This window comes from Thunnus thynnus, chromosome 18 (genome assembly GCF_963924715.1).
Source record: "Thunnus thynnus chromosome 18, fThuThy2.1, whole genome shotgun sequence".
NCBI classification, from domain to species: domain Eukaryota; kingdom Metazoa; phylum Chordata; class Actinopteri; order Scombriformes; family Scombridae; genus Thunnus; species Thunnus thynnus.
In genome coordinates, this window is record NC_089534.1 from 16,535,563 (window position 1) to 16,549,771 (window position 14,209).

A 14,209-nucleotide genomic window follows, 5' to 3' on the forward strand; every position below is an offset into this window, starting at 1 on the left:
CAAAGGCTTCGTGTAAATTTCATTGAATACCAACATAGTGAAGAAAATGTCCTGGTAAAAGTGCTTTCAATAAAAAAAAGGTATCAAATCACAATTCATGAGTGTTTCAATAAGTCAAAATGTTCTTGTAGTGTCTATCTTCATTTTCAAATCAAATACTGCGGTAAACCAAAGTCATTCATACTATATTTCACATTCAGCCCAACCAACAACTAAATATTGCACTTCTATCCTCCTTTGCTGTCTCAAGCCACTGTAACTGTAATATAAAGCCCACACGACTGACAAGTTGGTAAAAGATTTATAAATGATATCAGATACTTCACACATGGTTAGTATGATTTAAACATGGTTTGAAATATCCAATTAAACCTGCAATATTTACATTTTGTTCATAAAGGTGAACATGCATGAGCTCCACTAACAAGTTCCAGTACTGTGAAATGTGTCATACATACAGAACTGCAACCCAGAGACACAAGTGAGAAAAAAGACTAAAAGTTTGTAACCTAAAATACAGCCCAAATGCTAATGTCAGTATGCTAATATAATCACAGTGGCAAAGCTAGTATGTTGATCTTTAGCAGGTACCATCTTAGCTAGCACTAAACATGAAGTACAGCTAAGTCAATGTTTTACAGGTATTTGGCCATAAACAAAGTAGTGTAAAAGTAAGTTTGATGATGATGTGAGACAAAAAGTCCAGATTCATCCTCTGGAGACCATGAATGTCTGCAGACAATTTCATGACAGTGCATCCAGTCATTATCTGGACCAAACTGGTGACTGACATTGCCCTCCCTATAGCCATGCCGCTGGGATGGCTAAAAATAATTCATACGGCATCTCATCATGTCAGGAAAGTTTACTCATTACAACCAGAAGGCATGTATCATTAACCCTTACATAATGTTCATATTCTGACCCTCCATAGTATGGACCTGGTCATTTTTGAACCGGCTTCAAACAAATGAAACTGCAAAAAACAGTACTTTTTCATTCCTTTTCTATTGTTCAGAAGTTGCATCTCCCTCTCTTTTGTCCCATGGTGATAACTGACTGTGGGACGGCAGACTGTTCAGGGCAAAGTTTGGACTACTGTGCTGCTGCGGCTGCTGTGGCTGGCGTGTGGGGAAGGTGGCATCACCTTTGCATGAGAGAAGTCAGAAGGATCTTTCCTTCAGTTTCTCTGTTGTCCTCATCTTCTAATACTTTATCTTCAACTCACTGTCTCCTTTTTCATCTTGGATTAATGGATCCACCAAATCACTCCTTCCACTCCACTAAATCAGTGAAATAGGGGCTCAGGTACTTTTTATAGTCCTATGAAAGCTGCCCTCCACTATAGGGAGGACTATGTTGGGCAACCACTATGTTGGTTGCCTGGTAATAGATGGGTTTGATTTGTTACTGTGTATAGGCTTGTTTGCAGATGCAGATGCTCATCTGGGTGGGAACACTGGCAAGTGTAGCAATATGGTGGGAACATGGACAGTTCTCGTGACAGTGTCAAGGTCCACCTTGAGCTCTGTCCCCACTGTCCCAATGACAGAAATACACAGAGATGGCAATGATTTGACCCCCTCCAGTGACTTTAAAATCCCCTGGAACACCCTCTATGTACAAATATTTATACCGGCTGTACAAAAAAAAATAATTTTGAAATATTTCCATTTTTGTATATTCTAGGCCACTTTAGGAAAAGTCATATAATTTCAAGCTTAAAGAATGTCATTTATGGTGTTTTTGCTGCTTTCAAATGTCAAAATGGATCAAATTGACCCAAACAGTAGTAAGGGTTAAAACAACATGGCTTGCTCATTTTTCTCATCATGACACAATATCTTTACTGTAAATGTGGTTAAAATGGTTCAACTGGAGAGAATTTTCTGTCAGACATGATAAAATCTCACCTCTATTCTCACTATTGAAAGTTTCATGTTATGCTATATTGCCAAACATCAATTTCATTGTGTGTTTTTAGGTCTAAAATTATTTTAAGGATGCAGTCACTCTGCTTATTTCATAGGTTCATTTAAACTAAACTACTGGCAGCACTAACTGTAGTCTTAAACTTAAGGTTTTTCTTGTTATCATGGGAACAACATTTTGTTATGACGAGATCTTTCTCATCTTGTTTATGACAACTATATGACACTTCTTTCCATTATTACGAGATGCTTTGTGGTAATAACAAGATACCTTGTTATAAAGACCGGCACTGCAATGATGCACATACAGTAGGGAAGCTACAAAAAAAGTCTTATATCACTGTTTATCAAAAAACGAGAACACAGAGATTGTTGATTTACAGGTAAATTAAGATGTGGAAGTAGAAAAACAGATAAAGAAACTGCAAAATTGCAAACAAACTTCATTAATGCTGCTTCATTAATCAAATGGTTTCCAGCTGTTGTTGCAGAGTATGAAGATATATTTAGAGTCAGTCACTAAGCCCTCTGACCATATAGATTACAAACAAGTGTTCGACTTACATACTCTATAAAAACAAAGCATTATTATATTTTGTTATACATTTAATTTCCTACGTGTGTATTTAGTGAGCTAGGAGGAAGTTTGGAAGGATTTTGGTGCTATATGACAAAATCAGGGAAATGATTCAGGGGCCAAAATTAGCAGTGGTAGACAAATCGGTTTCCCCTGGGATCGAAAGACCTTTCAGTTCTGGCACATTAGAGGAGTAATCTTCATCCACAAGTCCAATTGCCAGCCTGATTCCCCAAGAGGAAATGCTTTTCATCAACCCTGTCAAGTTTGGTTGGTGGTTGTGAGATCCACTAATCCATAAGGGAAGAGGCATAAAGTCACAACAGACAGACACAATATTGATATACTGCAGTTTTAATGTGACATTTGTCTTCTTATGATCTAGTTTGTGCTTTAATTTATCGCTTAAATTCAGTGTGAGATTTCCAGGCTTAATCTGTGGTAACATCTTTCAATTTGTATTGCTGGATTACCAAATAAGCCGACCATGCACAGGCCAAGGGTCCAGAGGGGTCAGGGGGCCCCTAAACCAGAGCATCTGTCTTGTTGAACTCTGATCTCATATTTATTTGTAATTCTTTTATACATTACAACTTAACAGTGCATATCTTGGCGACAGTAATTCTACATTTAAAGTCAAGAAATTTAAATATTTGACATCTGAGTAGCACCTCTTTAAAGCAGCTATAAATCATTACTTTTATAATAACAATGTGTAATGTCAGAGTGATGAACCTACAGAGAATTATCACTCTGATGCTCCACTCTGCTTTACAGAGCTTTATAGTGAGTTTCAGCTCATCTGACTGCAACTTTACTGTTTTGGTTCACTCTCACAAATCTCATAGTATCATTTTCAGCCACAGCAGGCAGCTGTTTTCAGAGAAAATGCTCTAAACACCTGCTGTACACTACCTGCCCAACAGCAAACAGCAAACAGACACAGTTAGCAACTTCAGGTTCAGGTTCAGGTGAAGTTTTCAACCAACAGCAGGACTTAACAGTTATGCAAAATGTGAAATGAAAGAGAAAATGCACAGAGGGGAGGTGGCGTGCTGCCATGTAGAAGGGGGGGGGACTTTTGTGTCTCTGTGCTCAGGGCCTCAATGTCTCATAATCCGTTTCCAGTAAAATCTAACACCCAATATGGAAATCTCTTAAAAAAAGCCTTCAGGGACTACAGACTAAATGTGTATAAACAAACTGGTTTTTCAGTTGCTTAACAGACTGAATTAAATACCCATGGGTTACAGCTTCTCTGTGTTTACTTACAGTTATTGTGTCCATAGCAAGAAACAATCCTCAAGGCCCAGTGTTAGACAATGTAAAGCAATACATGTAACCTCAGCATGGAATATTTAAATCACAGTCATAAAAAATCTGCACACACTCACACAAGCACACCATGTGGAATATTTGAATAAAATTTGTCAGTCATCAGGTCCTGTGGGAGAGAAATCATTTGAATATAATTATTAGTATGGTGCTTCCACCCACCTTGACCAGATCTTCAAGCTCAGAAGAGTTTACGCAGGCATGCATGGCCAAAAATTCCAGTTTTTCTGCAAGGATGGCCAGTTTCTGGGAACTCTCATGAGGCTGCTCCAGCGCTTTGAACACAGTCGCCCCAATGATAAGGTAAAGCACCACCAAGAAAAAGATGGCTGACACTGTTTTCCACCTCATGACAGTAGTCCGGGTGTCACACTCATCCTCTGGAGAATTCAGCACCACTGGTTTGGCCGAGAACGACAGGCGAGGTTTGGAGTTGTGGGCGGCAGACCTCGGGTCCAGAAGGTCAGGTGCGGCCACTGCAGGGATGGAACTGATTAATCTGGATCTGTCTATCTATCTATCTATCTATCTATCTATCTATCTATCTATCTATCTATCTGTCTATCTATCTATCTATAACCAAGTTGTGCAGTATGATATTTAAAGTGAAGAAACTTGCTGCTCAGCAGATTTGAGGGTCTTTTTTTTTTTTTATTATCAATTGCTATTATGATTCTTTATTGTCAATAAATTATTGTTATTAGTCTGATACAAATTGTTCCAGAACAGATTTATATCTGAACACTATTGAAAAATATTCTTCATACTAGCACTTATTATGTCCTCACCTTTAAAATGCAAATGAATTGCAGGTTTTCAGTCATTTACTTCAGAAATACTTGACACGGGGAACTTAATGTACCTGTTCTGTGTCATTACTGTGCAGCCAGCTTCTCTAATAATACTCTTTTATTTCTTCCAAAGAGAAGGCAGTAAAACAGCGCCACTGTACAACCTTTAATGATCTACTGCTGCAGATAGAACAGTTTTCATTCACAGAGCTTTCACAGCACTGTCTTATATGGTTGGTCTGCAACATTCTTCATGCCACCTCTAATTCTCCAACACCAACGTTTACAGTGAAATTGAAACTTAGATTTCCATGTCATGTGTATGTCCTCTTCTGATGTGGATTTAATAAGGATAATTGTTATCTTTTGACCCATTAAGGATCCAACTCAGTAAGGTTTTTTTTATACAATTGTAACGACAATGGAGCAGGCTACAGATATTTCTCCCCTACAGCTCTGTAACTAAAATACTTTAATGTTTTTTGTTGCTTTTGGCTTCCACAGTACAAAATAAAAACAACGACTTGAATGGAGGCTCATTAAAAATTAAACACTCGCTGTCACAATCCCGTTTTCCAAACAGCTTGCTACAGCAGCAATTGCATAACCACCCTGTGAGGTTCAGATAGCCTGAACATATCTTTTACAGTAAACAACTTATGGAGAAGCTCTTTAAACAGTGAGCTGCACCCATGTGAAATAACCCCATGAAAACAGATCATTAATTCCTCGTAGGTTTGATTACTATAATGCTGGTAGTATTACATAAATGTGATGAGCGTTTTCTTCATTTCTGTCGGGTTAAATGGGTTGTCCGAATGAAAATAAAGCCCCATTTGCATGCAAAATATAGATATATATATATTATAATAAAATCTACAATTAAAGTATACTAAAGAGATAAGTTCACATATAAATAATATAATGATACCAATAGGTAAAAAAGAGATGCCATACATTACTAAGCTATCACTAGAAACTCACAATTAAATAGAGCAGGAACATAATTCATATTTATGTTAATTTTTTCTTTACAGCATCACTCATAGGAGCACATTGACAGCAGGTTCATACAAGTCACTCAGAATATTTATAATATTTTTTATCAGTGCAATGTTGAATTTCAACTGGTTGTTTATGCACTTACTTCTCTATCATCTCTTCTCTCTTTGTTTCCTCATCGACGGATCTCTTCTCCAAGAAAGTACAAATCAGTCTTTCTTATAAGAGTCGCTTTTTGCCTCCGGTGCTCCCACCGAGGGATGTGGCAGCTCTCCACATGGTTTCAGCGAGTTACGCTGCCCTCTGCTTTACAATCTCCCGGAGAAAATACATCCAGGACATCGCGTTCCCACCAACAGATGCGCTAAGATCGAGCGTAAAAGGAACAAGAGGAACAAATCGCTTCCATGAAATCCATCCAGGTGTTTGGAGACATTGTGCCCTGTGTGGTGCCTTTATGGAGGGACGCAGAGATCTGTATTGTTCGGGTCAGGGGAGGTACTTCACCAGCCTGGATGCGCTGCGCTCCTTCTGCTCTGGTGTGGACAGTGTGCGCTCTTGCTGGGAAAGAGAGAGAATGAAGCTGCTTGATGTTCACACGTTTCACACATTGCGAAATTTCACATAAAAATGGATGGACTTAATATTTAAGGTGAAACTGTCTCAGTTGAAATGTGGGTTGTGCAAACGAGGACTGAAGCTCAGAATCAAGGTGTCTAATTTGTATAGTATGGTTATACATTATAAAAGACCACTTTTCTTCCTATAGAATCATCCAACAGCACATTTCAGCTGCACAATCACACCAGAAACCTGCAATCTATGTCAACTACTGCCTTCCTCTGAGCAGCCATGTAGAGGTGAAGTGCCTTGCTCAAGAGCATACAGACAGATGCTGAAAGGTGCAGAACACACATAAAAAACAAAAACTAAAATTGGCATATGTTTGTAACATACATCTACATCACCTGGGGTTGTCCACTACTGCCTAATACTTTTTGTTCCCTTTCTTTCTCAGGGGCCGCTTGAGAGAGAAAAGGGAGTGTTTTCCTCCAGTGATTTAAACTGGTGAAGTCCCAGTCACAGCCCACATCCAGGCAACAGTCGTCTTATCAGTTAGTACAAGCAGACTTCAGGAGCTGCATGACCTCAGGGACAGCTGTCAGGAGTGAGTGCGTTAATTAAATTCATGTGAATTAGTGAAGCAGTGTTTATGGTTTATGTCCCTGCTGTGTCTGATTATTCACATTGGCATGCAGGTGTGACCACGACCCGAACGAAGAAAACAAGGCTGACATGGATTTTTCTGTAATTTGATTGTTAGTTGAGGTTCATCTCCTTTTTCTGTGCTCATGAGAGTGTGTGTTTGTGAGTGTGTGTGTGTGTGTGTGATATTGATCGCATTTGCATGATTGAATTGAGAGACTTCCGCAGCTGTGCTGTTTGTCTTTGGTGCTCTGACACACACGCACACATGCGCACACACACACTGAAAGACAGTGTCAATGAAGCTGTGAGGGAGTTGGCTAAAAAACATTCTTCATCTAAGTGCAAAATGAAAGATAATAGTAAGAATAACTTATTAGCCCCACTTCTGCTGATGTTTCAGTCTCACAGCAGCTGAGTTCGTTGAGGAGAGAATGCCTCCTATGCAAAAGAAAGAAGAAATGTTTCAGGAAAAACTGAAAAAAAAGTGCAGTATGCAGTATGAAGGTAATGAAACCATAAATAGATTTCACACATGCACTGTGCTCCAGCACTCAGAGAGCTTTCAATGAGTTGTGTCCAGATTTCAATAACCATTTGCTCCTTCTTTGTTCCCATTCTCTTCTTTTTCTGTCCTTCTCTTCATGTCTCCTTGAAATTGCTTTGAATCAGTGAAACACCCGATCTGCACTTACATGCTCAGAGAATATCTGAGTCTTACATATTAAGAAGAAATGTTTTCATTTTCCATCCTCCGAGTCCTCGATAGATGTGTACAGTACAGTAAAGGTTTGTTTGATGACTGGACAACCTGTTCCAGCTTAAAATATAATAATGTTTGGGGCTTTTGTTGCTTTCCATGTGATGCAATAGTTACATTAACAATGCTAAATTATTTCTGTGGTTACCTGTTTCAAAATTCTCTTTATTGTTTTTATAGACACCTTGTAAACACAAGGGGGTTTTTGTTGCATCTTCAGTGCTGATCTTTTACATCTGATTCATAATTTGGCTTCTGTTTCACATCCAATAATATTACAATGCATTCAATAAATCCAGTAGGTAGCCTTTAAATGTGCGATACAAATTTTAATTTCATCCAGAGAGCTAAAGACGTTTTATAAATGGTTTGAGTATGGATTTACTGATGTTCCTATGGTTACTGTTTTCGCTATAATTGCAGCAATGGGTGCTATTGCTACACATATTTTAATGCAAGGCTTTTTTGCTGTCATAGTATAACCTGTATGTGAGATTATAATAACATATACATACATATTTCTTGTTAATTGAATGTCTCCGGCAGAAGTATCTAATAAAAAGGATGTAAGACAGGGAATCCCTCTGGAGGCAGTTATTTTGCAGCAATAACCAGTTTGCTGTAGATTACCCCTCAGAGGGCAGTGTGTTATGAGTGCAGTGGGCCACGGTGCCAATGGACAGATGGAGAGTGAGTGAAAAATGGAAATGCCTCTGAGCAGCAGATAATCATGCTCAACCAGGCACAGGCTTTGAGGTTGTACCACTCATTTTACACTGTGGTCAACAAGTGTTCATTGAAATTGAATTTTCTTCCTGCCTGTCCTCCACAAGGTCAGAGGTCAAGTCAAACCAGGCAAGAGCAGGATTCATGTTCATTTCAGCAGTGTGGATGCATTTAATGTGGCCTCTGTTGCTGAGATATACTTCAGAGAAAGGGCAGATTTATGCTGTCATGTTTTGCCAGCAGAACTACAACACTTCAGCCCTGCTGGTGCTATGAGACACTGACACTCGTAAATCTTTTGTCACAGTGGCTTTGCTTTAGGGCTGCGTCTTCAGTGAGCTCCTTTCATCTGTTTTTGTCACTCTTCGCAGTGGAGTTTTTTTTTAACTGTCTGAAAACAGAGTAGTGGAGAACAATCCAAAAAAAACCTCTCCATTTCTTGCTCTTCAGATTCTATCAAAGTCTTGATGGAGTTTTCATTCAGACAAAACAATTATATTTCACATCAAGGTCGAATGAGGAAAAATCCCATTTGAAAGCTTTTAGCACTATTTGAGAATCTATTACTACCCAACTCACATACAGTATATAATGACTTTATCTCTAAATTGCCTGCCAGCTCATATTTGTTTGCTATCTGTTATTACAATCTGTGGTGAAATTACGCTGAAAGGAGCTGGGTGTAATTGCAATCATAACCATAGGTTAAATGACTTGAATTTCCATTGACTTTGAAAACGTCTTATCTGTGGATGCAATGTAGCTGTGCAAAATTAAATTAGAGTTACTTAACACAGCCACTCTAAAGAAATGAAGGATGAAGCAGCGGTCTGGCTGAGCCTGTCTCAGTACTCTGATGCAGTTACAGTGATGTTGTTGTTAGCTTTATGTGACGTAAACTCGCTATCACACAGATCCATGTGGGTATTTTTGGACAGAAAACAGTCTGATGAATGCATTCGACTCCTTCTTATCTCATTAATAGTCTCCTCATGAAGTATAACATCATGATTTTGCATCTCTTGTCCTAATTTGCTGACTGTTTACCTCCAACAGGACAGCACCTGTAGAGGGAATCTATGGCTTCTGTTACATGACAGTAATCTTATTATCGATGACATTGCTGCATTAATGGACCCTATTACCATAGTAATCTCTCCCCATGTCACAGCAAAATGCCAGACACAGGTGCAATAAGCCATTTCAGTGTTCACCTGTGACCTAGTTGACACAAGGGGCTTACAAAGTGGCTTCTCACAGATAGTTGATGTCAATTTGAATTTAAATTCTGACCTTTGTGGAGTTGACTAAGAATACATTAATGTCAAAGATCCTTCAGTGTAAATGTTTTGCATGATATTACTGTGGATAATTTGTGGTATACAACATTCAGTGGATATTTTTTCCCAAGTGGGTAGCAATACAAAGTACAAAATGCAGTATATACTGTATCTTATAAACAGATGGCTGGAAGTCAATTAAGGAATGCTATTATTCTCAGTCCAACCCCCTCATGTTTACAGATGCAGGCCATGCAGGAAACATTTGTGGTCAAAGTCTGATAGCAACAGCCTTGGAAAAGTAAGGAAATGGATGATCAGCAAGATCAGCGAATGCTGAGAGTTTAATGAGTTTACAACGACTACACATATATTTTATACTGTTTCCTGTAAGCCTGAATTGTAAAGACGATTTAAAGGGTTGAACAAATAAATTACATCTCAACCCCAAATCCTGCTCAGTCTACCTGTAATGTTTCTGCTGAGGTTGCAGTTTCCTCATCCTACAGAGAATTATCAGCTGTACTACCAGCAGCAAACCCCTTTGATGAATATATAATGACTGCCTTTAGATGACTTTATCATCTGTCATTTAATTAACACATACAGTGTGACAGTGTTGTACAGTTCTACACAGATATAGACTCTGAATGTGAAAATTAAAAAGATTCCTGTGGGGAAAGACTAACCCACTAAATTTAAAGTTAGTGAGTGAGGCCATAGATATAAAAAGTCTCTCTAAAACAGCTAATAATAAAGAGAATTATTCAACTTTTATTAGGCAAAGCTTTAATCAGAAAGAAAACCTTCATCCTTCAGGATCCCATGAATCTATCAGCCCAGTTAATTGCAGTCTTTTTCTGACTGTGATTTCTGTTTTTATATAGATCAGTGACTCTGATTGGGATGAGGGGTGAGAACAGATAATCCATAGTTTCATACACAGTTAGCACTCATGTGGAAACTCAGTTTCTCTGACTGATGTTGGTCTCAAGCTTCTCCCTTATTAAACTGCGTTTAACACAGCATTGCACGTTCAGTGTCAGATCTGGTTGTTTCAGTCTCTAGCTTCTGAGAGACGACAGAGCTCAAATTCTATAAAAATCTATAAATTATTCTGGTTTCACATAGTAATTCATCTCCTGCTTAGTCAACCACAAAAATCAATCATCATGAACAACTGAGCGAAATAAACATGAACTCGAGAGGGTTGTGTTTGTACACACGAAACACCTGCAAATACGCACACAAGCATGCCTATCAAAGTAACACACAGAATACAAAGTCACACTGGTGCCTGCAGTGCTTTGAAGTATGAAAGCCTGGAGAGCAGTGGAAAAAGAAGTCTGCAAGCAGTTTGGGCTGCTACAATAATTACTCGACAGGCTTGAATAGCTATTCATCAGGCACTCAAGGGCACCCATTGCAGATTATAGGCTATCAAAAAAACTGAAGGAGTTGAAGCGAGTAAAGTTTACAGTAGTTTCCTCATTTCAGATTACTGAAAATTGCTGTTTGCATATCAACTCCGGACAAACGCTGACAATTTAGTGCTCAGTCCTGCGTCGCTGAGACAGTTCAAGGTGCAATGCTTTTGCTCAGTTACAACTCTGTGACACCAGGTTATGTTTCACTTAATATCTGAGCCCAGTTAGACTTGTCTGGACCTACTGGATGTAGCTGAGGTTAAATCAGTGTTTGTGTAAATGAGTTTTTGGTTCAATAACACGATGCTACAGACGTTATGGGTAGAATAACAAAGATGAATGAACAATGTAAAGATTTTTCCAACGTCAAATTTAACACTGTGTATTTTTCCACAGTATAATATTTCAAATTAACTCCCACACACAGGACTCTTGTATAACTGGTGAAAATAGTCATTTCATTGTCATCTCTTTCAGCATTGTTCCATACAATGGCAGTGAAGAGGCAAAACTAAACTTAAGGCAGAGAGCGAGGCAATGATTTCTTCACAACAATGAAACTACTTATGTTACATTTGTGTTTTGTGTCTGCCAAGGATGCTGTTTTTGTCTTTTCTTGAATCACTAAAAGTGAAACAGAGTAGGAGATTCTGGCTGAAAAAAACATAAGTGGGTTTAGATTGTATGGATGTCTTAGTTGTTGCTGTAAATAATTCTTACAGTAGATTTCTTTTGTCTGAAATGTGCTTGAAGGTTTTCCTTGGCAGTGACCCTCAGTTTTACTCTCCACTTCACTTGTTACAGCAGAATTCAGACTTTGATGTACAGTTTAAAAAAAAAAGCACATTTTCTGTCACTGTGCTCTTCACCACCCACTGAGATGTCACTGTCACCTATCCCACAATGCTCTGTCACACCACTACACCTTGGCAACGGGGGGTTAATGAAGATTAATGGGGGCTGACAAGGGTATTGCTGACTGAGCTGACACATATACTCACACACACACTTTATCACACAAGGTGGTAAAAGGAGATAACCGCCGGGTAGTGAGTCCACACAGAATTCAGTGATATGTATCTGTGAGAATGTAATTAAGTATAGCAGTAAAGCTAAAACGTTGATGTTATACTCATGGGGCCTCTGCAGTGAAACAGATAAGAAACTTCTTGCTGCCTTTCTGCTGAAAGAGGTAAGTGTTTACCACAAGAAAAGGCATAAAAGGGCCATGAATTAAAGAATCCACTTATTGTGTCTGTGCAACAAGTGTGAAGATCATCTCCGTTCATTTAATGTCAACACGGAAATACCTTTCAGATTGCAATTTTCTTTGGTGGTGTGATGTGTTTATGTTTCTAAGGCTGTCGTAAAATAACAGTCAGATGCCCAATTGAACATTGAAACAGGTTTTGCTTGCTGTAATCATTCCTCCTGTTCATACTGGCCATTAGAAGATCCCCTCCAAATGTATTTACAGTGTAAGTAATGGGAGATAAAATGCACAGTCTTTGTTTCAAGCAAAAATGTAAGTTTACTTGAAGATAATATGAAGCTTCAGTAGTCAAATTAAATGGATATCTGCCACAGTTGGAGTCTTTTTAGTGAAAAATTCCCTGTCTTGATGGACAGTGTTTTCCTGTTTAGCCTCAGTGGAAAGATCCTAACAAAAAGAGGGAATTTGGCACTAAAAAGACTTGATTTGACTAATTGGATGGCTAAAGCTTCATATTAGCTTCAAATAAACTTTTAAATACCTTTTTGCACTGAAGGAGGGCTGTGGATTTTGTCCCCTATCACTTACAGTCAAAGTGCTTTATCAAGGGATCTTCTAATGGCCAGTATGAACAGGAGGAATGATTATGGCAAGAAAAACACGTGTCGGTGTTCATTTGGGCACCTGGCTATTGTTTTAGGACAGACTTGAAAAATTGTAAACCTATCCTTTAAGAGGTGTCAGCTGGACACCGCAGTGGAAAAAAGAAACATGAGAAGATCAGCCTGACACAGAGTTCCTTTCCAGATAATAAATAAAGCAGTCAGAATAAACTACATGTTCATCACAATGCAGGAATATTAGCGCAAAAGTTTGGCTTATTTATATGAAGGATTATGGACTTCTATGCCATGGAGGCGGAAGCTATATGAGGCTGTGGCTACATACTGTAGACAATATACAGAAATTGCACTTCAGCAAGAATACACACACATTTCTGCAGATCTGTGCAGATTTGAATGTTATAGTTAACCGTATGCTGTAGAGGAAGACAGAGGAGTCAATGTACAGATCATTCAAATATCAGCAATCCGTTGTGTGGTCTTGCACACAAGGAAGCTAGTGAGTTCATTCAGTTCGTTTAGATCTATCATGGTCTTGACAAAAGGAATTTCTCCAGACTCAGCAGCACGACGACTTTCTTGTGTTGCTGGTTTTTTCATCATCCTCCTCTTTCAGCTTCTCTCTCTGACAGGATCATACAGTAGTAGATGTTCTGGTGTTCTTGACATTTTGCAACTAATCAATAGGAGATCGACAACTATGTGACCGTAACAATAATAATAATAAAAGGATAAACTAAAGGTGGCATGTATTAAATTGAATCTCTGTTAGCTGATGATAAAAAGCTGCAGGTGGTGTGGATGAAGCTATAAGAATACTGCTCTATTCATAGTGATAATAGACACCAAAGGCTGTTCTTTTCTTTTTCTTTTTTTTTTCTTTTTTTCTTTACCAATGACTCTGCTCTTTACACCCTTTTCTTCCTCCTGCAGGATCCAAGATTATTATGGGATCAGCACCGCTTCCTGTCATGAATAAAATAAGAAACTTTTCCCTTGGGGTTGTGTGTCTGACAGAAAAGTTTGCAGAGTGCACAAGCACACGTGTGCACATGCAGACACGCAGTAACAGCAACAAATAACACAAGATGTGAGCTTTCTAAAGAACTGCAGTCTGTGCTGAAATTATAGGCACTATTCATAAAACGGACAGAATTACGTCTTTCTGTAATGATTCTAATTTCACTCTTGACATTAGATTGATTCATTAATTAAGGAGATGTCTTTGGAGCAGAAAAGTGATGGGTTTAATAATTGTTTGAATATCTACAGATTGTGTTCCTTCTCAGCCACAATCTGTCACTCTTGTTCTCTGCCTGTTTGTGGATAAATGCACAA

At 38.6% G+C, this 14,209-nt stretch overlaps 1 protein-coding gene across 1 annotated transcript in view; it reads right to left on the reverse strand.

Moving 5' to 3' along the window:
• The window catches only part of LOC137169579 (potassium channel subfamily K member 2-like), a 32,448-nt gene extending 26,257 nt beyond the window's left edge, over window positions 1–6,191 (reverse strand). Inside the window, exons 1-2 of the mRNA XM_067572850.1 lie at window positions 5,782–6,191; window positions 4,006–4,319 (exon numbers count right to left, since the gene is read on the reverse strand). Of these exons, the coding sequence (XP_067428951.1) occupies window positions 4,006–4,319; window position 5,782 (315 nt within the window). The 5' untranslated portion in view covers window positions 5,783–6,191. The remainder of the gene's footprint in view (window positions 1–4,005; window positions 4,320–5,781) is intronic.
• Window positions 6,192–14,209: the final 8,018 nt, after the last annotated feature.